This window comes from Suncus etruscus, chromosome 3 (genome assembly GCF_024139225.1).
Source record: "Suncus etruscus isolate mSunEtr1 chromosome 3, mSunEtr1.pri.cur, whole genome shotgun sequence".
In the NCBI taxonomy this organism is placed as follows: domain Eukaryota; kingdom Metazoa; phylum Chordata; class Mammalia; order Eulipotyphla; family Soricidae; genus Suncus; species Suncus etruscus.
The window spans coordinates 15,058,466-15,085,972 of record NC_064850.1 but is presented as its reverse complement, the minus strand read 5'-3'; the positions used below and the strand labels follow the sequence as shown (position 1 = coordinate 15,085,972).

The 27,507-nt window shown below is 35.2% G+C and overlaps 1 protein-coding gene across 1 annotated transcript in view; it reads right to left on the bottom strand.

Annotated features, from left to right (window-relative positions):
* PCNX1 (pecanex 1) overlaps positions 1 to 27,507 on the bottom strand; it is a 171,527-nt gene that overhangs the window by 62,034 nt on the left and 81,986 nt on the right. The window contains exons 7-8 of the mRNA XM_049770285.1: positions 19,100 to 19,232; positions 13,549 to 13,733 (exon numbers count right to left, since the gene is read on the bottom strand). Of these exons, the coding sequence (XP_049626242.1) occupies positions 13,549 to 13,733; positions 19,100 to 19,232 (318 nt within the window). The remainder of the gene's footprint in view (positions 1 to 13,548; positions 13,734 to 19,099; positions 19,233 to 27,507) is intronic.

Below are 27,507 nucleotides of genomic sequence, written 5' to 3'. Positions count from 1 at the left end.
TTTTCATAGAACTTGAATCATTTTGTTCTGTCTCATATTTCTATGTCTTCCTACATTGAGAAAAGAAAGAAAAAAGTAGATGGAGCCCAAGGGCCAAACGGTCTCAGGAACATGGAGTGAAAAAAAAATTGATCATATCTAAATACACAAGCCAAAGTCAAGTCAACAACAACGGAATCAAGAGACCCAAACTATAACAAGCTAAACATAAAATGGACCTGTTCCACTGGTAGACCTGGGGGCTAGGGGTGGAGGTATGGAATGCATGCCAGGAACTCTGGTGGAGGGAGGTCAACAATGGTGGTGGGGATGGCCCTAATTCACTGTCACTAAATACCTGAAGCACAACTGTGAAAGACTTGTAATTCACAATGGTCTTAATAAAAAACATTTTTTTAAATAAAAATAAAAGGTCAATTGATAACTATTTGGGAAAAATGAGATAGTCACTTGGAAAGCTGCTTAAGCTTTGAGGTAGCTCAAATTATAAGACAATACATTTGCATGTTATCTTCGGAGTTTTGTTCTGATCTCTAAGATAAAAAAATAAAAAATATCAAAAATGGATCTAACGAAGTTTAACTGGTTAAATGTAGCATAATGTTGCTGATAAATATACTACAGTTTCATGAGTACCAGTTATATGATTCTACAACTCTAGAAAGATAGAAGATACCGAACTTAAAAAGTTGAATATTATTTTGGTTATAAAGAAATATAGGCTTAAAATAAAACCTTTTCAAATATAGTCATTTAAAAAAAAATTGGGGGGGGGGGGTAAACACCTGGCGGCGCTTAGGGGTGACTCCTGGCTCTGCACTCAGAAATCGCTCATGGCAGGCACAGGGGACCATAGGGATGCCTCAAACCACCTTAAAGTTAGTCATTTTTGATCATGGAATTTGAAAAGTCTGGATATTGGGTAGATCTTCACTCTACCCAGCTACGTTAGATACCCTGATGGTTAGTGGAGTACATAAATCAATGAAGGTAAGTTTTTCAGCAGAGAAAAGACATGAGCTCTAGAATTTTGCAACTATTTGGGGCCAAGTCATTTCTATTTTTAGAGTATGTTTTCTTATTAACAGATTACAGAGGTTACAAAAGAAGACTCAGAGGACAAATTTAACAATGTCAGGGCTAAATGATTTCTCTTCTATGCCTATGATGCAAACAGTATACAATGATTTTTATGTAAGTTCAATCTTTGAAAAGTGGCAAGACTGGCAGAATATACTAATAATATGTTGAAGGATTTCACAGAACATTTCAATAATTCAAATTTTTAAAAAATCAGAAACGTGTACCTTACTAAATAAGATTGAGTAATTTCTATGGGTAAAGATAGAATATACATAATTTTTACTTTATTGGGATGTTTTCTAACTAAGGTAGCACATATATTTTGGAGATGAATTGGGGTAAAGTATTCTATAAAGGTTCAGTTTAATTTCTGATCTTTTTCAAATGAATATTATTCAGTCTACAGATGATCTAAAATCATGTTATTTATTCCCATGTAATCATCACCATTCATTCTTAGCACCTCTAACATAAAACCAAACAAACAGAACTTAAAAATAAATGATACAAACCAACTAACGACTTCTTAAATGTTCTAATTTTTTTTTAATTTTTTTATTTGGCAGTGTTCAAGGTTTATTCCTGGCTTTACGCTCAGGAATCATTCCTGATGATAGCAGGAATTGACTGGGTTGGTCACATGAAAGGCAAACACCCTACTTGCTGTATCATTGCTCCAACACCTGCAAATATTTTGAAGTGATAGGATGGGTGTCAAAAAATATTAAAGAAAAATTAAAATTTAATCTAATGCAATTTTAAAATGTATAACTTTTATGCCTTGCTTTTTTCATAATAAAAAAGTGGCTAAGATTGTTTTATTAATACAAAAAATAAATACCTGATCAAAATCATAGATTGAATAAGTTAAAAATTGTAAATTTTGTTAAAAAAAATAAATCCCAGAATAATAAATTTGAGATATTTAGTTACTGACTTTAAGAGTGGAATGTGTATACATGTTTATAGCAGACATGTTTTATTTTAGGTAGGTTAATTCTATATATGGTAACTTTAAAATATTAAAGATGAATTTTGAATATTTAATAATTCAAGGGATTTTTAAAAAATGTAAGCTCTACTTTGGGGTATTTAAAATACTTATATGCAATGAAATTAATGAAAAAAGTCTTACTTTTCAAACAAGATAAAAAAAAATCATCACATTTTTATGCAGATGTTTAGTATGAAACATACAGAGAAACATTGTAAATAAGTACAAAAATAAAGCATGTTCCCCAAAAACCTTCAACCAAAGAAAGCTGCACAAACTGAACGGTTTCGTTACTCCAAAAATCTATAACTCTGAATGCTTCTTTATGAACCAGTGATTAACAAGCAGTAAACTTTAGGAACAAACAACTGTATAAAACATATCTAAATAAAGCAGTTGTAATTTTAATATATTATATATTATTTTAACAGTATATTTTTAACAGAACATCTTCCTATTAACATTAAAAATATATTCAGGTTTCAAAAAATATGTATATACATATAAGAAAAAACACTGTACTAAAGCTTCATGGAATAGGCCCACTATACCCTAACAATATATGTCCCCTTTTATCTTTGTGCTTGGCAACTATTCTCTTCAGAGGTCAAACATTTTATTCTGACAATAACTTAGAAAGCAGTATACTAAGAAACGTTTACCTGAGGGTTTCGATAAAAATTTAGCAACATTTAAGGGAGAATCTACTCAAGGTATCTTCAAAAATAAAACAAAAAATATAACTATAGGCTTATAAAGACTATGAATATCTTAAATCTGTACCTATACACGGCAAGTATAGATATACTTGGAATTATTCATACCTTTCAGGTATGAAGAAAAATGTGCTTTTATTAATAGCTGTAGTTTTATACTAACCTGCATTAAGAAAAATATTCAACTTATAAAAATTGGGAAGTAGGCGGTCAATAAAAAAATCAAATCTTCATAGGAACTGTGATTATTTAGTGATTATTTATTGCTGAAATCCAACTTTCATTTATAATAATGTCTTATTGAGTAGCTGTGTCGAGATTTAAAAAAATAAACAAGATTGGAATATGGAACTTCTTGTTAACACAGGCTCTGAAATGGGACCTCTAAATTTTTTTGAAAATGAAATTATTTGGGTGGTCAGAGACACAGTACAGGGATCAAGGAACTTGCCTTCATGCAGCTCATTGGTAGCAACCCAGGAGCACCTGAGAACCACAAAGTTTACCCCCTTCCTCTCCTCCAAAAATAAAGGTACCTGGTTAATTTTCATTTTTAGTGTTCAAAAAGAACTTCTATGTATACAAAAATTCTAATTTAGGTACATACTCATTTTTGAAGGTTGGAGAATTTCAAATTATTAACTATAGATTAATACAGAAGTGATGAGCAGCAAGAAGATGAATAAAATTCAGTATTGACTTTAAGAACAAGACATTTAAAGCATTGGCCTAAAGACAAAAACTATGGAACAGACAATTATGGAACAAACACTGACAAAATGCTAATAAAAGACATAAGAAATAATAGAATTCTCTAACTTGTATTTCCATCAACAAAAATTCTAACCATATGACATAAAGTTAAAATCATAAGGATTTTTTTTTTGGGGGGGGGCACATCCAGTGGTATTCAAGGGTTACTCCTGACCCTATGCTAAAAAAAAAAATCACTTCTGGAAGGCTTGGGGTCCATATGAGATGCCAGGGATTGAACCCAAGTCGGCCATGTGCATGGCAAACGCCATACCTGCTGTGCTATCATTCTGGCTTCTGATCTATTTTTATACTTACTTTCAAGAGAGAATATGTGAGACTGTGAGTCTCTGTCGATACACGTGTTCCACCCAGAAAGAAAAGTACAAATCACTGCTGCATGAGGTTAGTGCTCTTGCTTTTTTCCTGGATCGAAACTATCAAAAATACTTTTTGTAAAGGATTAGCTAATAGATATTTTGAACTTTGTGGGTCAGAATGTCTCTACTGCAAGAATTCAAGTATGGCATTGTAGCATCAAAGCAGCAATGGAAAACACATAAGCCCATTTGCTTTATTTACAAAAAGAAGCATCTAGTTGGATTTATCACAAAGGTATAGTTTCCCCACATCTGAAAAAAAAAAAAAAAAGGTTTTCAGAACTTTGTTAACTCCTGTGCTATGTATATGAAACTCAAGATATTATACAATTTGTGATGGAAAGTTTTGATTATGTAACTGGATGAGGAAATGTAATGAGGACAAGGGATATACCTAGATCATCCTTGGACCCAGATCTTAGGGAGGACAGAGAAGAAAGAAATCAAGGCAGGAAGGAAGATGAGAGAGAGAAGTAATGGGGAAACAGAGGTTGGAACTTCAGTTAGATTGGTAATGTCGAAGAGTAGTGTAGCTATATATCCAAAGCAGACTCAAGAATACTGAAAACATGAGATCTACACTGCAACCACTAAACTTTGTAATGTGCCTGTCAAAGTCATAGGCAGGGGCTGGGGGCAGAATTATAGAATACGGGAACACCAGTGGTAGGCATTGACACTAGAAGTGGGGTGGATGCTGAAATATGAAATGCCTAGAATTCAACTGCCAATAACTTTGGAAATCGGTTCTTTAATTAAATGAAAACTTACTTTCTAAAAAAATTTTTTTTGATTCTGGGAAAACCTGTACTTTCTGGATTGTATAATAATATGCTATGTTTTTAAATCAAGAGAATAATGAGGGGCTGGAGCACAGTGGTAGGGCATTTGTCTTGCATGAGGCTAACCTGAAATGGAACTGAATTCAATCCTCAGCATCCCATATGGTCCCCTGATACTATCAGAAGCGATTTCTGAGTGGGAGCCAGGAGTAACCCCTGAGCACCGTCAAGTGTGACCCAAACCCTCCCAAAAGAAGAAAATAATAAGTAGCAAAAATGATAGTAATAAAAATAAGTGGCAAATATAAGAAAATGGTTGGTTTAAGAGACCTTTTCAGTACTGGTATGAAAAAACATGTTATCTCTAATATAACAATAAAAAAACAGTCATTTTTATATGTTATTAACTTTAAAAGATATAAATGTAAATGCATATGTATTTCACTGAAACGACTTTAATTCCCCAGTTCTGAATTAACACGACAAATTTTAATTCGCTATCATCTTTCTTCCCATTGTTCAGATAGAGCAAATCTTTCAAAAGAGAAAGCATAAATTCATATTCTACTATAATTTCATCTTTTGCTAACATTTTCTTTCATAAGGACAAATATATTCCTTATTACTTTAAACAATGTGTAACAATGGTACTGAGTGGCAAAGCCACTACGTTAACATGAAAGCAAATCACAAGATGTTAAATTTTTTTATAATTACTTGCATCTAAAATATCAAAATTAGGTTTACTTAAAATAGCAAAATATCTCATGACTCGGTAGTAAAACAAGCAATCCATTTTTTTCAGTAGCAAACTTAATGTAGTATTTTGTTCAAGGGTGATTTTCAGTGACTTACATGTTATAATGAAATGTTACTTCAATCATTACAAAAATCTAGCAAAGATTTGGACACACTTCACAAAAGAAAGTTTACAAATAGCCAATAAACACATAAAATGGTGCTCATCATCGTCAGGAAACATAAAACTATAACAGAAATCTTGTCTATAACTTAAACCACAGTGCGAAAACATACCTATTCAAGCCAAAATTTAAAGGCTACCAATGACAAATGTTAGGAAAAATGGTAACCTTAACTCACAAATTGCTGCTGGGAATGTTAAAAAAGAAATACTGAAAAACGTTTAGAGGTCTTATGTACAACAGTAAAAAACCTTCAAAACAAAAATATCTATCAGTAGCTAAAGGGAGAGGCAATATACAATATATTCACACAATAAGAGCAATACAAGGAACAAACCAGTAAAACACATGCAACAACATAATGAACCACGTCAAGTGAAAAACAAAACAGAAAGTATGAGTGTTATTTAACTGCATTCATAAAACTTTTTAGTAGCAGGAACACTGGAGGATATGAAGTAACTGCCTATGGCCTGGGATGAGGAAGGACAACGATATCACTTCTTGAGGATGACAGTATGTCCTGCATCCTGATTGTGCTATTCCACACACATGTGGAATACACCACTGTTAAAAATCAAATTGCAAAAAAAAAAAAAATCAAATTGCATGTTATGACATGCTAGTAATAAAACTTAATTGTTACTTAATAAAACAAATTTAAACTGCATATGTTAACACATGCAATTCATCAAAACTTAATTGATATTTAATAAAACAGACTTAAGAACAAATATATTCATACTGGACAGGCACAGGTGCAAACAGAATGAAAGAATATGAAACAGCATAGAATCAGTGAACATTTCAACAGATACTAAGTTTTCAAGTCTAGTGAAATTCGCTGCTTGATGCTTCAGTTAAAAATATTATGTAAGAGGCTGGAGCAGTGTAAGAGGCAAGCGGTAAGGCATCTGCCTTGCACGTGGCTGGCCTAGAATGGACCATGGTTTGATCACCAGGCACACCAAATGGTCCCCCAAGCCAGGAGCAATTTTTTTTAAGCCAGGAGTGATTTCTAAGCGCATAGCCAGGAGTAATCCCGGAGCGTACCGGATGTGGCCCAAAAACCAAAAAATATCATGAAAACCAAAAAATATATCATGAAGTTCCCAATTCCCTAATGACAGTCACTGCCAAGTTTCTATGTTCTGAACTATACAAAGACAAGAGAATCTCAAGAAAAATTAATTATCCTCCTTACACTTCCTAAAGTTTCCCTTGCTTTGCTTATGCCCCAAGTTAACTTTACATGTCAGCAGCACAGATGTATCAACCTTAAAATACTACTAAATGTGTTACCATTTCTTTCAGGGGACTGTATACAGACACTTTATACACTTGTAAAATCTGTGGATTGAAAGATATGCTCATTTTTTGGTCCATAGTTTTGGTTAACTCTCCAAAGGTATCCCTTTGTTTCTTTCTCCAGAAGTTTTCCAATATGAACTTGATTACAGATTCAATAAATAAAAAAATAGCTCAACCCGGCTTTAAATTGCAATTTAAAAAAATTATAAACAAGGGGGCCCGAAACGATAGCAAAGCGGTGGGGCATTAGCCTTGAAGCATGAGACCGATCTAGGAGGGACCTTGGTTCGATCCTCTAGCGTCCCATGTGGTCCCCCAAGCCAAGAGCAATTTCTGAGCACATAGCCAGGAGTAACCTGAGCATCACTGGGTGTGGCCCAAAAACAAAAAAAAAATTATAAACAATGGTAAGCTGCTTGTCTATAAAAGCTAAACTTGCATTGTTTTTAAACTCAACTTTTTGCAAGACAGTAAGTGGGTAAGGCGCCACTCTGTCAATGGTTAATTTGTATTTCATTCCCCAGCACCTCATATGGTTCCCCAGGAGTGTCTGAGTGCAGAGCCAGAAGTAAGCCCTGAGCAGTGGCTCAGTGTGGCCCTAAACAAAAATAAACTAAACAAAATTTCTACTTTCTTGATAAGTTATTCACATTTCTATTATCTCCAGCATTTATCTTCTCATTCCTTTTAGAAATTCCTCACTGAATTTCTCTATGCATATGCCCCCTTCATTAGAGACATTCCCATCTTACTGTAGATACAAATTACTGTGTGACTGTCTATGGGATGGGAAAAATTGATAGGCACACTCCCCAAATTACAATCTGAAAGATAAAAGCCAACTGTTTCTGATTTATATTACAGCCATCACCACACCCTTCCTATTCTCAAGGAAATGTCAACATTTGTTGCAGTCACATTGGACTAGGTTCAGAAGCCGTAATTAGAAGAAAATAAAACTGACCTACACGCAATGGGATAGACCGCTTTAAACTTTGATGGCAGAATTTAAAACTTCTCTCATTTCAGTCATTGACTGTGTGTGTGTGTGTGTGTGTGTGTGTGTGTGTGTGTGTGTGTGTTCTCTTTATTAAAAAAAAAAATATCTAGGGACCAGAGAGATAGCATGTAGGTGAGGCATTTTCCTTGCATGCAGAAGGTTGGTGGTTCGAAATCCTGGCATTCCATATGATCCCCTGAGCCTGCCAGGAGTGATTTCTGAGCACAGAGCCAGGAGTAAGTAACCCAAGCACTGCCGGGTGTAACACACCCACCCACCCACCCCCAAAATCTAACCGAGTGTGTATGTGTGTGTGTGTTCTCTTTATTTAAAAAAAAAAAAAAGAATCTAACCTGAGGCTGGAGCAATAGTACAGCAAGTAGGGCACTTGTCTTGCTAATCTCAGTTCAGAACTCAGCATCCCATATGATCTCTCAAGCATCAGCAGATGTAAATCCTTAGTACAGCTACAAGTAACCCCTGAGTATCGCTGGGTGTGCCCCCCCCCAAAAAATATAATCTATATTTCAATGATACTTTGGAATTTAAGGATATCTATATGAATCTAGTGTCTTAATAATCTTTTTTTTTTTTTTAAGAATATAGACTTCTTTTGTGTGTGTGTGTGGTTTTTGGGTCACACCCAGCAGTGCTCAGGGGTTATTCCTGGCTGACGCTTAGAAATTGCTCCTGGCAGGCATGGGGGGACCATATGGGATGCCGGGATTCGAACCAATGACCTTCTGCATGTAAGGCAAACGCCTTACCTCCACGCTGTCTCTCCGGCCCCAGAATATAGACTTCTAAGACATAAACTATCTCAACCAATCACGTCTATAAAAATTTTAAGACAGGTATTAAAATTTTTCAACAGCAATAATGATAAACTTTTTTTTTTTGGTTTTTGGGTCAGACCTGGCAGAGCTCAGGGGTTACTCCTGGCTATATGCTCAGAAATCGCTCCTGGCAGGCTTGAAGGACCATATGAGATGCTGGGATTCGAACCACCGTCCTTCTGCATGCAAGGCAAATGCTTTACCTCCATGCCATCTCTCCGGTCCCAAACTTGTGAGTCTTAAGACTAGAATTGATACATAAAACTTTTTAATCTAGGTTTATTTTGAATATAAATTTTGTGGAATATAATAATATTAATGAGGCCTGACAGATGACATATATAAACTAGCAATTTTTTTTTCATAAAGCAATGAGCAGTATACATCAAGACCCCAATAATGTTTATTTCTGTTAGCTTATGGTTCCATTTCAATACATTTATCCTATGGAAAGTTTCACTAGTATACAAAAAGGATGTTCAGTGGAGTTTTTATTACAACAAGGAAATCTCAGGATTCAGCATGAGAATTAATAAAGGATTAGGCAACTGATTAAGTAACTGTAGATGTTAATAATTTAGTAGCAGTGCCTGTATATAAATTATTATTTCACAGCTTTTCATATTCTGATGCAATCCACATCTGAAACCTACTGAGTAAATATATTAGTATCCCTTTAATAAATGAGCAGACTGAGGAAGAGGGAGAAAAAAATACCTCGTCCAAAGTAAAACGGTTGTTAGTAAGTGGTAGAGGTTGATATTCAAGATTGGAAATCTGATTCTGGAGCCCACAACACTCTACAACACTCTATTTCAAGTACATCTAAGTAGTAAAATATTAAGCAGTCTCTTGAAAAAGATTAAAGAATATGAGTCAATGTTATGATGTGTTAAGTGAAAAAAAACAAGACATAAAAATCACACATACTCCAGATTTTGTTCTAGAAAAGTATATACACATGCGCATGGGGAAAATTATAAAATATTAATAGTGATTATCTCTGAGTGATACTAATTTAGATCACTTAAGTTTTCTTTATTATATTATTCTAGTATTCCATAAATTCTAGTAATAAACTTGTATTTCTATTACAAGGATAGGAAAATAGACTATAAAAAGTGCCAAACATCTTAGCATTTCTTTCTTCTCTCTATAACTGAGCATTTTTAGTGCTTCAATAAAAAGAGATTCTAATTTCACTTATATATTCTTTATGTTGCTATTCCTTTTATCAAAGAACAAAATTTTTCTTTTCTTTGGGGGGGGGCCACACCCATTTGATGCTCAGGGGTTACTCCTGGCTAAGTGCTCAGAAATTGCCCCTGGCTTGGGGGGACCATATGGGACGCCGGTGGATCAAACCGCGGTCCTTCCTTGGCTAGCGCTTGCAATACAGACACCTTACCTCTTGCGCCACCTCTCCGGCCCCTAAAGAACAAAATTTAAAACAGAATTTCGTATTTAGAAAAAAAAAAAAAGTAAGGACAAATTAAGGGTTATTTTTTCCAAAAAAAATATAACTTCCATTTTTATGAATAAAAATGACCAACCACAATAGCAGGAATAATTGCTTTTGGGAGTGGCAGGGCCACACCCAGAGGCACTCAGGGGTTACTCCTGGCTCTGTGCTCAGAAATCACTCCTGGCTCAGAGGACCACATGGGATGCCAAGGATTGAACCTGTGTCCATCCTGTGTTAGACGTGTGCAAGGCAAATGCCCTACCACTATGCTACCATTCCGGCCCCAGAAATAATTAAAGATTATTAAACTTCAAGGTCCTTAAGAGCCCTCTTACTCTGCATTTTGATTTTTTGATTCTTACTCTTAGGAGCCTGAGCATTCGCCTTGCATGCAGCTGACCTGGGTTTAATCTCTGATAACCTCCGAGTACCACCAGTTGTGACCCAAATACAAAAAAAAGACTCTTTTAGAAATTTGAGGCCTCTACATTTCTTTGCTTATTTCCACTCTGGAGAAGCCGATGTCCTTTTTCGAACATACACTTCTCTATTTCTCTCCTCTCATACCTTTCTAAATAAATTTTGATAAAAACTAAAAAGAAAAGAGGGATACTTATCAGGGTTTAGTGTAGGAAAGGAATGTTTTTACTCACAGCATAGATATAGGAAAGAAACAATATGAAAAACAACAGTAACAAGGCGTGATTGTAAGCTTAACCCAAAAGAACTATTCCTCAGTCTAAAAATAAACACACTATAACAGATAAATGTACATATACAAATTCATATATATGCATTAGATATGCATATATGAGCTTTTATAAATGTTATAAATGCTTTGTATAAAATGTATGTACATGCATTTTATATGTCTGTATGCTGCATACATTTTGACATCAATGTTGTACATTAATTTTTCAGTAAGACAAGCTAAATTTGAAAAAAATAAATATTCCAAACTTTTAAGGAATCTCATAGCTAATATTAACATTCTAATCACCTCTGATTTTTTAGTTGTGGGGAACCAAATCCAGCTGTGCTCAGGGCTTGCTCATAGTTCTCTACTCTGGGATTATTCCTGGAGATGCTTGGAGGACTGTATGTGCTGCCAGTGTTGACCAGAGAAAGACAACCATCTTAACTCCTGTAGTGTCTCTCTGACTTTGAATAAACCATAGCCAAATTTATTCATGCAAAATTTTCTTACTGCTATTAATTAAAACCATGTAGAAATTTGAACCACATAAAATTCAGTGTCTCTACAATTCCTTTTAATTCAGCTGCAGTTCATTTTCACAATCTTTAGCATTTAGCTTTATGTGCTATGAAACAGGTATCTACACTTTTCATTTATTACTTAATACTTGTTCAATTACCAGAGCCAAGAACCTTGTATCAGAATTTAGTTGTCATAAAACATAAATTCTAAATAAAAAAAAAAGTCTCAAGATTGACCAGTGGAAGCTAAAGTCACTTCATCGAACAGTTCTCATCAGAACTGTTTTGTTTGTTGTTTTGGTTTTGGTTTTTTTTGGGGGGGCCACAACCAATGACGCTCAGGGGTTACTCCTGGCTATGCGCTCAGAAATCACTCCAGGCTTGGGGGACCATATGGAATGCTGGGGAATCAATCTGCGGTCTGTCCTGGGTCAGCCGCGTGCAAGGCAATCGCCCTACTGCTGTGCCACTGCTCAGGCCCCCATCAGAACTGTCAAGACAGTTCATAAGTGCAAAATTTTCAGTAACCTAGGGTGGCTTTAGGGATGAAATTTCATAATTAAAGCCTACTTAACAAGTCTTAGAAAAAATTATGAAATGTATATGGGAAAATGTTTTATTTTATGCTTGTCAAAGGCTATAAATCCCAAGGATTAGGCCTGGCGAGATAAATAGAAGGTAGAGCACTTGCCTAGCATCTGGCCAACTCCAATTTGATCCCTGTCATCCCTGACCACAGCCAGTTGTGGCTCCAAAACAAACAACGAAACAAACCATGTCAATCGATGAAAATTAAGCCTCTTATGCAAGCCCTCTTAAATTTAAAAAGTAATGTTGACAGTGAAATTTTCTATACACAAATTGGCAAATTTTCAGTTGACATCAGAGTAATTAATATCAGTAAAAAATTATGAACTAAATGTTTGTAACTTTAATAACTAAACATTTTTGCAACTTAAAAAAATAAATCACTGATTCAAATCAAAGCAGGCAACTAAAGTGGAGTCTATCTTACACTTTTAAGTAACATCTATATGTCTCTTCAAATTATAAACTCAAAACAAAAATTATTCAAAATTAAAGTATTTCATTGGTTTTTCACTTTATTTAGAAATAATGAAATTGTATGCGTATCTTAAATGACCATTTTGATTATAAATATCTTAAGTGATCATTGTGAATTTTCAAATGATTATTAAAGATATCATTTTCCTCAATTCGTGTATCTTTTATTAGGATCTAAATGTCGCTAAAATTTTCACAAAATCAAGTTAAAAAATAAGAATACTTGAAATGTGGCATTTCACACATAGATTCTTCTAATCAGACTACCACTGGATTATCATATTTATACATGAGAATTAGTTACAATGTGAATGATATGATGATGAGCAAACTGTTTTCAAAATATAATTTTACTGCAATAAGACTTTCATCTTTATCGTATTTACGTAAGTTGTTCTCAATGTGCATACTAAATGCAAGAAAGTTGAGTTGTACAAAGTAAACCATAGCTACATGGCTTGACATATATGACCTAGGTTTCAACTACCTCATTCCTCTGAGAATTAACTTTATATTAGAAAAGCCATAAAGTCTTCAAAGTACTGCATTTAAAATTACATTAAGTTCTACAATAGGTAATGGGATGATGACATCTATCAAATGATAGAAGACCAAAAAGTAAAACTGCAAAGTAATATATTGTTAAAAATAAAAGGTTTTGCCTTTTCTGCAAGACCTAAGCCATAGTAAAAATATAATTTAAAAATATCAACGTTTTACCAATGACACAAATGCCAAGGAACAACAGAATTGCCTTAAGACTAAACCATGAATATTCATTAATATATTTAACTACCTGTTAAGTGGGCATGCTCAAAAGAAAATGCTCAAAGTTAAGAGTAGAGAAAAACAGAAAAGGGATCAACAGACCTCTGATTCTCTTTATAACATACAGGGCAAATACTATCAAGAACTGCCCCACTGTTCCAAAACGAAACTCTCTCAAGAAAGAATTGCAATTATTATTACCCATTCTTTGCTGTTAAATTTCTTATCACCAAGATTACATAAGGCCTGCATACCAAGTTCATCGTGCAAACTGCTGCCGCCTACAGCAGATGCATTGTCATGTGTTGCTTCTAAGTGGACACTCCCATTTCTCACCAGCAAGGAGGCACTAGCACTGAGCACTGCAGCCTGGGAAGGGGGACGGGACTGCACTTTGACCTGGGCTGTGGACTGCTGGCCTTGTTGACCATCTTGAAGGCTAGGAAAAAACATGGATTGGGGAGACATTACAGGGAAGAAAAGAGAAAACAATAGCTAAAATGAAGTCAACATAGAAAACTGATTTTAAAAAAAGTTTCCAATGTAACTTAAGAAAAAACAACGAATTTGTAAAATATAGAGACTATACTGACAGCTTAAATTTTCTGGTCTTTAGAAATTTAATTCAGAGTGATGAATACAATAAACATTTAATGCCTGTGTGAATTAATTAAACTAACTTTTTTCCTAAAGCAACAAAACTTTAATATAAGGAAAAAGCAGCACATAAAAAAATCACAACTATGTTAAATATATGTAGACTGCAGATTGTTCCAATTACTTCTGTAAAATATATGTACTTTTATATATGACCCTGTGGTAATAATTCTAATTTATTCCTCCAAATATTCTATATTCCAAATTCACAAAAGGCAGAACCTATACATGAAATCCAAAGAATCGTTGCCAAATGCAACCAAGATGACAATTTTGAATCAAAAGAAAACCACAAACTAGTACAAGAAAACCAGAATAACACGGACTCAGCCAAGTGAAATGCAACAGACCACAAGGATGCTGGAAGAGGTGTGATTAGTATACATATAAAGAATTTTCCTCTGAAAAACTAACTTATATCTGAAAAGCCCAGTCATAGTAATTATATTCCCTTACTAAATTTTGTCAGTCTCTTTCAATCCATACCCATTTCATTAACAAGGTGTTTATAAAAATCTTTAGTCAAACTGAAAACCAGTAATCAGTCATGATTATAAACTTTCATAAATTAACAAATATTTAGTGTTTCATTATAAATTATTTGCTAAAATTATTAAAGTTAAGAAATTACATTAACTAATTTTAATTTTAAAACTATAAAATTGAGCATCCTTAGTACTGTATTCAAATTCATATTGATGAAACTCAAAACACTGATATAGTTACCAAGGTATTCTCTAGTCTGATACTAAAATTATTAGCTCTTTTAGGGAAAAACAAAGTTGGCTTCATTTTATAAGATTTTTATATAAAACTTATCAATTTACTTATAATTTATAAGAATCAACTTCTTTTTAATTCAGTTAATGAAAGTTTCTCAAATGTCTGTAAAACAAACTTATCTGCTCCAGATTGTAAAGTCATGTGTAACTTAAAGTAGCCATAAAAGACTACATAGAAAATGCTGTATTTATATTTAAAACATGGTATGGAAAAAAAAAAAAGAACAACACTCTGGAACTACACTGTTATAGAAATCTTGAGAACCCATTTTTAGTAACGAAAATTTTAGTGACTCTGTTAAACCACATTCCAAGTGCTCAAGAGCCATGACACTTACCAAGTGGCTGCCATAGCTAAAAGCTACCGACCACAGTACTTAGGCATTACTAATCACTGTCTACCACACTCGACTGGACAGCACACTACAGAGTTCTACTAAACACCATTACCAGGAACATTAATTTTTTGGGCTTCTTTTAGAGCTAATGAAAAGTACACATAGATAAATAAAGACCATGAAAACACTAAGAATGCACATTGCTGACCTGTCAATAATTTACTGACTATATGAGTGGGACCATGAATAAAACCTTCATTTAATAATGTCTATGGAGTAGAATTTGTTAAAAAATCTGTTCCCCTTCCTTAGGAGCTATCTAAATACAATCCTACCAAAATGATAGAAATATGCAAAGTGATTCAAGTATTATGTCCCTTCAGATACAGAAATAGACTATAAAAATGAGCCTAATATTCCATTAAAATTTTCACTTGTAGTCATGTCAAAAGATGCTATATGGCCATTTGATATCCTTTATGTGATTGTATTTTAAAATACAGTAATCATCAATATACACAAATATATTAAACATTTTTTTTTTTTTTTTTTTTGGTTTTTGGGCCACACCCGGTAACGCTCAGGGGTTACTCCTGGCTATGCGCTCAGAAGTCGCTCCTGGCTTGGGGGACCATATGGGACGCCGGGGGATCGAACCGCGGTCCGTCTCCTAGGCTAGCGCAGGTAAGGCAGGCACCTTACCTCCAGCGCCACCGCCCGGCCCCATATATTAAACATTTTTAAGTAGTAGGAAAAGCACAAAAATCAACTCTTGAAAAAAAGAAAACCTTTGTGGTTGACAACATTGGGCCTTGAACATCAAAAGCTCTTCATAAAATGTTAATGTCTCTTGATTTTCTGATTTCAAAATCTTTCAACAACTGAACTGTCATCTTTGCAGAAACTTTGGGGTATTATACTTTATCTTAAGCAAAGAATTATCTTTCTCATAGTACCAACTGTATAACAAAACTACCAATATAAGAAAAGGTAGCAACTATTTTACACCACAGCAAAGTTAAAGATTCATAACTACCAACTATCAGCATCACTGATGCACAATCTTAATGATGTCACATTTCTCATTTAAAAGTCAGAAATATCGCTATTGCTAAGTTTTGCTTTATACTGTTAAATACTTTCATCTGTCTTTCTAACGAAAATGTAAACTCTTAAGAGTGCAATGACATTACTCCTCTGAATCTCCAGATTCTGAAGACAGTATACAAACAGTATTTGGTTGATTCATCACAGAGTACACAAAATAATCCCTACTTTCAAATCATGGATTCTGTTGCTACGGTGACCTTTGCTGATTAAAAATCTTCCAGTTCTACAATAGTTTAGCAATAAAAATAAAACAGTTTTTTTCTTCTACCCCCCACATTTACTGATTTCTTTTCACTTTAGTTTGTTAACCAGAGTTATAAAAGAAGTAAAATTATAGTTGTAAACATAAATATAGAACTACTTACATTAACATGTAAATGCAGAACTACTAACATAGTAGTATGCATTTTTTAAGAAGTTATCTTCTTTTTCAACTCTAGTAACTGGAAAAAATATATATCTATACAGCCTGAAAAAATACATACCTAGACAGCCTACCTACAATGCTAATAAAATGAAAATGACTTTGAAAAAAATAATTCTAACATACATAAAATGTTACAAAAACTCTCCCTGAGAAAAATAATAATATTCCCCCAAACCCTTAGCAATATATTATACCAAGTTGCTTTATAGATTTTTAGGAATAATTAAGATTTTATTGATATTTATATATTATAATGAAAGCACAATCACACCTATTTCTTTTTGAGAAATACTTTTCCAAAAACACGTGATCATGATACCCAATATTTAAAGATAGTATTTTATATAAGTAATTAACACCAATATACCTTAATTTAATATTCTGCAATTATGGAAGATGCTTTTATAAAACTAATATTTCCCCTAATTTCTCACAACTAAATTTTATTTCATTTTATTTATAATGAAGTCAGATTAGTAGATAAACTGGAATCTCCTAATAGTAATAAGATCATTTTCCAAAATTCTAATGTGAGTACTTTATAAGTAGTTGAATAAGTTAAATATCATTTTCGACTTTGATACAGTAAAAGCCTAGAAAAGCACAAATAACTCCTATTTGACTGGCTGAATGAGAATGTAGTTCTTTAATATTCCACCGGGAAGAGGAAAAAAAAAATCTAATCTTTCTATTTTGTTTGATGAGAGGAATCAGCAAGCTCTTAGCAAAGAATGAGAAGGTTTTTTAAAGAGTAAGAGAAGGTTTAAATAAGGTTTAAGACACACCAACATGAAGTCAGCTAAAAAAAAAAAAAAAGCACAAAGGACTATGGCAAGTATTTATTCAAGGAGCAAAAAAAGCAGAGGTTAGAGAAACACAAAATAAAAATTGTAAAATGAAGCACTGCTTTTACTGCATGTGGGAGTAGGCACAAACCTTTAGCTGGAAAAAAAAAATGACCTTAGGAAGCAAAAGAGGTAGAAAGCAAACAGCAGAAGAGGGTTTACAAAAGCAAAGGTATTCAGCAAAGGTTTCTAACCATTTTTTTTTTTAAAAAACTGGTTCCTTTCCATAGTTCTATTATAAACCCTAGTTGAACTACTTTTTTGTAAATGTATGTATTGCTACAAGATTAGCAGGAACATGACCTATGAAAAATTAAGTTCCTGGCATTAATAAATCTCAGGGAAATGTGGGTCAGAGAGATAGTGCTGGGTATAAAGGCACATGCAGCCAATTCCCAGCACAAAAGGGTCTCTCAAGTGGGCCCCACTAATTGGCCCCCCACTAAAATCTCAGCAGAGTAAAACAGCATTTAAAAGAAACACTGCTCTGAAGAACAAGAATTTAATCAGAAAAACTGCTTATCTTTTCCAACCAACCATGTGTTCAAATCATCTTTTAAAATTTAAATGTGTTAAAAAATAAATTTAAATAATGGTGCTTCTTGACAGAGAGATAACCTAAGTATATGGTATAGCATTGGCAGGCACTGCTTTAAATAGCAAAGGCAAAATATCTTTGTCCATCTATCTATACATTCTTAAAGGAAAACACACATTTTTGGAATAATTTTTATACTTCAAATTTATGACAGACTCAGGACATTTGACACAATTGAGGCCAGAGAGATGGCTCAGCGGGCTGGGGCACATGCTTTGCATGCAGGAGCCCCAGTTTAATTTCCAGCACCTCATATTATCCCCTCATCTTGCTACTAATAACCACTCAAGCTCTAAACAGGGAGTGTGTCCCCAAATATCATAAGGCATGGCCCCAATCTACCTTCACCCCCCCAAAAAAAAAACCTATTAAATTTTTAATGAAAATTTAATTAAAATACTATAAATATTTCTTAATTAGGGGTCTTGAGAAAATTTGTAGGTTTTTAGTACAGTATAGATACTGTATGGGTAAGAAATTTCTCATAAGATAAAAAAAGGAATTAGATACATCCAATTGACAGTATTTACCAGGATTTCAGTTAGTGTCATTTACCAGTCTTGATCATTATGAAATAAAGCACTTGCTTCAAATATATAAATTTTAGTGAAATCAAACAAATTAGCTCCTCCAACTGAGGCCCAGCTGTGTATTTGACTTCTCAACATGCTCATCACTCAGCCCACATTTGTTCATATCAAACTTTGTGAAGACAGAGGAGAGATGTTGATACTAACATGGAACGGAGAAAATTCGGAAAGGAGACTCGTGTAAGGCCTCGGTTCACACTTCCATGACTGCCATCAACTAGCTTTTCAATTTAAAGTCGGCTAAACCTATCTGCTTCTGTTACAACAGTGCAACACAAGGCATGCACAATGCAATAGGCTCATGGTCGCATGCAGAGAAAGGGCTTGTAGAGAGGAGGAAAATGGGTGAAAACCAAAAAAACAAAACGGTTTCGGTGCTTTCCTGGACCGACAGAGCAGGTCAGACAGAAGGTCTGTTACATGCATGCTAAGCTTGGTGGAATTTCAAAATACCGTACCTGAGGGGTGATCCGATGAGCAAGGTAGGAGGGGTAGGGTTACTCCCTGCATTGTGCCGGCGCCGCACTGCCTGGCGCCTAAATGTGCTGCGTTCACGGCGAAATGACACCGCCTCCTCGCTGGCCTGTGCTGCTGCATCAAGACAGACTTAGGTCAAAGAGGAGCCTAGGTCAGAGATGGAAATAGCAGCTGAGCCTATGTCTCCCCTGGTTTCCCACCCTCAGAGGGAATCCCACATAAAGAACGGGTCGTTTGTTTCAAGATGACCTTCCTTCACAGTTTTCTCGCGATCTGACCTCACTGCTTTCTAGTCAACTTCAATTGCCTTTTTTAGAGATCCGTTGCCTTACATCTTTTTTTCTGAAAGTTTTGCTGTTTATTTTAGCTTCACAGTCCCCTGTTTCACCTATAGCCCTCAGAGCTTTAAAAGCATAGTATTTGTTAGTTCCCACTAAGGAACAAGTGGTATGTTTTTCATCTAAAGGAAACAGGAAAGGAAGGCATTAACTAGGAGTTAAGGATGTGAACTTCATCTCACGCTATCCTTGGTCCATATTTTGGTACCATGAAATGAAGCCACTGACTGACTCCTAGGCTGTACAGTTTGGTTTTTAAATGTTCATCTCAAAATGGCATGAATATACTCTATGAAGTGCTTCACTGCATCAAACTACATTGAACTCTCTACCCAAGGGAAATTGATACCAGGAAAGAAAGTCAAAAAAATGACACCTGTAGAAACTCATACCTTAACCCCAAACCAATAAAGAAAAACCAAAAACCAAGTTTACAACAGTAACAAAATCACAACACTGGCTTAAACTGTATTACATAAAATTTTTTAGGGCAGTAATAATTGCTTTATTGCTCATTGCGTCCATTTATTCATTTGAGTCTAAAATATAGTTTCCTAGTCATCTGAATATTTTAGGAATCATTCTGATTTTGAAAGAGTATTTTAACACTAGATATAAATAGAAGTTAAGAGCAGAAACAGTCTTTCAAACACATAAAAAGTTTGAAATAGACTATAAAATTAAGAATGCTATTATTTGAAAACAAACAAAAAAAAAATCAAAAGGGGCCGGCGAGGTGGCGCTAGAGGTAAGGTGTCTGCCTTGCAAGCCCTAGCAAGGAAGGACCGTGGTTCGATCCCCCGGCGTCCCATATGGTCCCCCAAGCCAGGGGCAATTTCTGAGCGCTTAGCCAGGAGTAACCCCTGAGCATCAAATGGGTGTGGCCCGAAAAACAAAAAACAAACAAGAATGCTATTATTTGGATTCAATTCTAGTATAAATAAGCTTTCTTGCCAGTTTATATAAACGACTGATGCTCACATTATCCTTCTGCTTAATTAAAAGTCATTTTCACCAAACACTGGTTTGAATCAAACATTATTTAAAATGCTTACATTTGTATCCCCTCCTCAGGCTATCCTAGAGAATATTCTTTATATAATGAATCCAATATAATATATGGACTACTACCAGAAAGCTGAATTTCTGTGTCTATAGGCATTATTTTCTCTAACTGAAGGACCAACAATCACAGAATTATTTTATCTATTTGTCAACTTTCTGCCAGTATAACATATAAACTACAAATTACAGGACATATTTTTCAGCTCAAGCACAATAGCGATATCCTAAAATTAAGTAATTTTTACTTAGCTAAGTAATCCAAATCCAAGTTCCCAAACTAATATTTACTTTTCACCTCCAATGTTGATACACAAAATTCCTTTAAATGTTAAATCTTTTCAAAAGCTCATGTACACCAAAATTATATAGGATCTAGGACAAATACTGTTTATTATAGCTGATCTTCCAGAACTATGTTATACAACAGGGTAGCCAGTGGACATAATTCTTAACTATTCCTGACAAGTAGAATTTAAAAGGAAACCACAGGTAGCATGGTCACCAAAGGGAAAAACTGAAGTTGGCAGGGCAGTCACTAGAGGAAGAAAAAAATCACTTGAAGGAAGAAATGTAAAAATTAGATGAGTGACTGGTACAGCTGTTGGTAGTTTTTTGGTATAAATTCTTGGGTAGAAGTTAGGTTATGAAATTTTAAATCTCAACTCAACACTTATTTTGTGAAATTGGTTTCTATTTATTTGTTGTTGTGGTAGCAAACTACTACTTAATTTATAGGTCAAGTAATTTCATTTAGAAATGTTAAAACATTCACTTTAGTCATAGCTATTTTGTTTTAACCAAAAAAAAAAAAAAAGAAAAGAAAAAAATTTATCCAAGTATATTCTATAGAGAATGGTTTAATTCAAAAAAATCTATCAAGCATAGGCCGGAGCGATAGCACATAGGGTAGGGCATTTGCCTTGCACACTGCTGATCTGAGTTTGATCCTGGCATCCCATATGGTCTTCCAAGCCTGCCAGGAGTGATTTCTAAGCTCAGAGTCAGGAGTAACCCAAGTGCCACCAGGTGTGGCTCCTCTAAAAATCTACCAAACTTATTCAGTAGGATGTCAACATACACCACATGATCACTGAATACTAAAATTAAGAAGGAAGAAGATGGGGCCGGAGAGATAGCATGGAGGTAAGGCGTTTGCCTTTCATGCAGGAGGTCATCGGTTCAAATCCCGGCATCCCATATGGTCCCCCGTGCCTGCCAGGAGCAATTTCTAAGCCTGGAGCCAGGAATAACCCCTGAGCACTGCCGGGTGTGACCCAAAAACCACACAAAAAAAAAAAAAAAGAAGAAGAAGAAGAAGAAAGAAGATAGAAAATTGTTCACTATCTTCATTCTACTGAAGAGTTCATTTTAAGTAAAAGCGAGTTATCCCCAAGTCCTAAACGAAAAGACAAGCTGTAGTGTTCATTAAGTCAAAACAAAGTCGGTGCTGTTTATTTTTCAGTAAATAAAATTACTTTTCTATTAATCAAACATTCATACTCTGATACCTGTAAATAACTATATATTAGTATCATTTACGTTCTTAATAAAAAGTCTGGGGGATATACATATTTTTTTTCTTTTTTTTTTTTTTTGGTTTTTGGGCCACACCCGGTAACGCTCAGGGGTTACTCCTGCCTATGCGCTCAGAAGTCGCTCCTGGCTTGGGGGACCATATGGGACGCCGGGGGATCGAACCGCGGTCCGTCCAAGGCTAGCGCAGGCAAGGCAGGCACCTTACCTCTTTGCGCCACCGCCCGGCCCGGATATACATATTTTTAATAAACACATTAAGATGAACAGTTAGACATTCTAACTGACCTAAAAGTGAAGTTAAGATTTCTGCCTATGTTATTTGCAGTCATCATGGTATAGAGAGCTAATGCTAAAAGAATTCTTAATATTACAGTCACTCCTTTAACAGTTCTAGGTATCACACTATTAACTAAAAAGACTGCCATCATTTGTGTTCAACAAAAAACATTAAACTAAACTCCCCTGAGGCCGAAGTGATAGCACAGTGATAGGGTGTTTGCCTTGCATGCGGCTGACCTGGGATGGATCTGGGTTCAATTTCTTTCATCCCATATGGTCTCCCAAGCTTGCCAGAAACGATTTCTAAGTGCAGAGCCAGGAGTAACCACTGAGCACTGCTGGGTGTAGTCCCAAAAAACAAAAAATAAAATAAAACTCCACCATTCCAGTAAATGTACTACATACACAGAACGTTTCTATTTGCCTTGAGTTCCAGAGAAATCAGTTCTATTATATCAGAACCAAAGAAAGAAACTCATCTCCTTTTTTATTTGTTTGTAGCTTTAGGGCCAAATCTAGTAAAGCTCAGGACTTATTCCTGCCTTTGTACCTAGTGATCACTCTTGGTGGGGAGGGGGACTGCTGATATGAAGTATCTGGGGTGGAAACTGGGTCAGTCACGTAAAAAGTAAGCACCCTACCCATTTTATTATTTAAGAAGCCCCAGAGAAATGTCTTTCAAGCTTAAAATAGTTTGTTGTATTTCATAAATTAAAGTCATACTTGACTATAGTCAAAATATTTTTCTACGTTTTTCTATTACAAAAGATTCAGAGTTTATTATAGAAGTGAATTTGTAAATTTTGTAGAGAATCAAACAGAAGGAAAAATTATACTTTAACTTGGTTTAGAAACTGACATTCGATACTACTTAAAAGTCAGTATCTCAGGGCCAAAGCGGTGGCACAGAGCAGTAAAGTGTCTGCCTTGCTGGCGCTAGCCTAGGATGAACCATGGTTTGATCCCCCAATCCCCCAGTGTCCCATATGGTCCCCCAAGCCAGGAGCTATTTCTAAGCGTATAACCAGGAGTAAGCCAAGTGTCATCGGGTGTGGCCCAAAACAGACATACGAACAAAAAAATTCAGTATCTCATGGGGAAAAAATAAAATTAGCTAGAATATTCATAGCTGAAGTACAAATTTATGAAAATTTAGCACATTAAGAACAAACAAATTTTACATGTAAAGGAGAGAAAATCATGCTTAAATAATTAAAAACATTAATATATTTCCAAGGACATATTAAAATTGTGAATTTTAAAACTTTTTATTTACAGGAGTTGACTTTATATTAATTTCTTTGTTAAGTTTATAATGATAGTAAGTTTAAAAGAGAATTTCACATAATTAACTATTTTTAGTGTCAAGGTCATTCAATTAAGTTTGAACATTTATTTAATCTGAGGGCCTAAGGGCAATTCATATACAAAACACAAATATCCTAAGCTTGTTTTCTTTTATTTTGGGGCCATATGCAGAGATGATCAGGGATTACTCCTGATTCTGAGCTCAGGAATTACTATAGGAGGTACTCAGACGACCATGAGATGCTGGTGGATGAACCCAGGTCAACTGCATGCAGTGCAAGTACCCTACTCTCTGTAATATCATTCTAGCCCTAAGCTTTTGAAGTATTGGGAGGTCATTCTTTGAGGTGCTAGTTAGTTGGTATAGTGCTCAGGGCCTGAGGCCACCAGGACCTGTCCCCAGAAGAGAGTTAACACCCAGATGCATTGTGGGATAAGTGGGAGTCACCACTGCCTGGTACCTGGAGTCAAATTCAGGGTAGTTCATAAAATAGGCCATGCTCCACTCCTGAAGCCACAGTCCCTAAGTTTTCTATTTTACGTGGCTATGGTCTTACCTATTCCTAATGAGCACAAAGAAGACAAAATTCATGATACATTGTCTCCCACATCTCAGGATTTCTTCCCACTTACTTCAGTTAAGATAAATTTGATTATTTTGGTATAACTAATTTTATTATGGGTGTATTGAAACAACAGACTATCACTATGTTCAACTTTAAGAATAAAAATAAAAAAGAATAAAAACAAGGTAAAGAGACATACAAGAGAAAAATTTGATGGAGGAATGAACACTGTCCACATTTTATCTTAAAAAATTAGAAAGTTGGGCCCGGAGAGATAGCACAGCGGTGTTTGCCTTGCAAGCAGCCAATCCAGGACCAAAGGTGGTTGGTTCGAATCCCAGTGTCCCATATGGTCCCCCGTGCCTGCCAGGAGCTATTTCTGAGCAGACAGCCAGGAGTGGCCCAAAAAAAAAAAAATTAGAAAGTTATGAATATGTACAGATAAAGATGAAATCTGAATACTTGGAACAATGTCAAACACATAACTACTTAAGGTTATATTCTACAGAAGTTGTTTATTATAGGGAAAAATTAGTAAATTTATGGTGACTATGAAAAATTTTTTTGTTTTATTTTGGGCCACACCCAACAGTGTTCAGGGGGTTATTCCTGGCTCTGAACTCAGAAGTCACCCCTGGTAGGCTTGGGGGATCATATGGGATGCTGGGGATCAAACCCAGGTCTGTCCTGGGTCAGCCGCGTGCAAGGCAAATGCCCGCCCACTGTGCATTCAATCCAGCCCCTTATGAAAACATTTTTATCTTGGTACCTCAAGCAGGTTAGAAGCAAATGATGTTAGAAAATTAGACTTTAGGGTTGGAGAGATAGTACAGGAGTTATGGTGCTTGTCTTGCATGCTCTCAACCCTGGTTCAATTCCTAGCATGGTCTCAAGCAAAGCAAAGCTTGATTCCTGAGCACAGAGTTAGAAATAGCCCTTGAGCAGCACTGGATGTGGCCCCAAGCCTCCAGCCTCCGACCACAAATATAAAGAAAATTAGACTTTAATGAATGAAGCCAAAAATTCAAATATACATACATCTTCAGAAAATTAAAATATGCAAACATTCTGAGATATATATTCTCCAAGGTAAAAGCAATTTTCTTTTAAGAGTCACTATATGAAGAAACGAACATTTAAATGATTCTGCAAGAAAAATTTAACCACAATATTTTAGTCTAGAGATGAAATCCATTTTATAAAAACAAATTTTCCTTTTCTTATATTCTATCAGCCAAAAATGACACTAACATCAGCATAGAACGATTCAAGTCTAATACAGAAACAAAACAAAACAATGAGTCTACTGTTCAACTTTCAAGCCATCATTCTGAATTAAAACCAATTATGGGAAATGCATGTTTCCATGAAAACATTTTAAAGGATTCGTCTACTTTATGGGCAAGTAAACCAACAAACAAGAGCACACAACATTAACTGTGACCAGATTTTAAAAGAATTTTCAAATTCTTACTGATATTTTCCACAATTCTTGGTAGTCAAATATAGTTGAAAAAACCATTTCAAGAAATTAAATGACACTCTAGAGTCTAGAGTCATAACTCATGCCAATAGCTGCTTAAAGAAATAGATAGTTAAGGATTATTTACTCTCGTAAAAGGCTCCTAATCTTTTTTAATCCTTTGGGAATGGAACTGTCTTAGAAAACTGACTCAAAACAATTTTGCATATGTTTCAAGAGACACCTAATCATGGTCATTAGTGAAGAATACAGATCTGAACTAATGTATCTAAAAAGTAAAACATCCTTACCAAAAAAAAAAAAAAAAAAAGAGATTAAAAAGCAGAAACAGCATTATAATACAACTACAATTTAAAATGCACTTTACACCTCTAACCTGAGGTTGACAGTATATTTATTTACTAGTCAGATGTGATATTAAAATGCAACTGATTTCTCATTAAGAATTTCACCTTTGCACCCGGAGAGATAGCACAGCGGCGTTTGCCTTGCAAGCAGCCCATCCAGGACCTAAACTGATTGGTTCAAATCCTGGTGTCCCATATGGTCCCCCGGGCCTGCCAGGAGCTATTTCTGAGCAGAGAGCCAGGAGTAACACCGCTGGGTGTGGCCCAAAAACCAAAAAAAAGAGAAAAAAAAAAAAAAGAATTTCACCTTTGTCAAAAAGAGAAATACTATGAAGTCAGTTCCTACTACTACAAAGAATAAGAGCTGGTTTTGAAATTCTAAACACCAACTCTTAATTTATCTCATCAGTTAAAGTATCTCTGTTCTTTTGTTTTGGGGCCACATCTGGCTGAGCTCAGGATTTATTCCTGGCTCTGCACTCAGGAACTCACGGCAATATTCGGGGGCACCATATGCAGAACCAAGGATCTGTAAGGCAACTGTCTTACCTGCTGTGCTTATCTTCTCCAGCCCCAAACAACTCTTTTCTTAGCACAAGGCTATTAACTACATTTAAGGAACCTTTGTGTTTTCATAACGTTCTAGCTTTCTTCTTAGTATAGACTGACTATAATTCTTCCTAATGAAACTGAGTCAGCTGCATTATACATTCATGACTGCATTATACTCTAACTAGGCACTAATTACAGTACTATATTGTTCTTGAACAAAATGAAAATGCTTGTTTTCCCCTGCCCTTAACAAAAATCCCTCCATTTTGTTTTTGCTTTATTGGACAGTTATTCCAATCCAAGTTCTCCTTTGGTGTTAGCAGTGCTTATCTTCTGTTGCTATTACCTCAACCTCTAGAGGTTTCCCTCCTATTTTTGAGTGTGCTTCTTCTGAGTTGCCACTTGGACTCAGAAAATTAGAAATTGGGGCCGGAGAGATAGCATGGAGGTAAGGCATTTGCCTTTTGTGCAGAAGGTCGGTGGTTCGGCATACCATATGGTCCCTGAGCCTGCCAGGGGCAATTTCTGAGTGTGGAGCCAGGAGTGACCCCTGAGTGCTGCCAGGTGTGAACCAAACCCCCCCCCAAAAAAAAGAGAGAGAAATTAGAAATTAACTTTATTAGAACTCAAGAGTCCCTCTATTTAGAAAACACAAAGATATTTAGTTCACATGTTCTTGTCTATTTGATGGTCTCTTTTTTTTCCCTGATGCTTACAATAATATTTGGGTTCAAAATAATCTTCAATTTACATGTCAGGGCACAAACCCTTCTTATTTATGGATAAATCTGGATGCTTTTGAATAAACTAATATCCCCTTAGCCAAAGATTGTCATTATTTCCAACACAAAATATTATACTAGAATCTTATTTCATGATTACAGCATAGCAACCCAAGCATTACATTTGAAACAA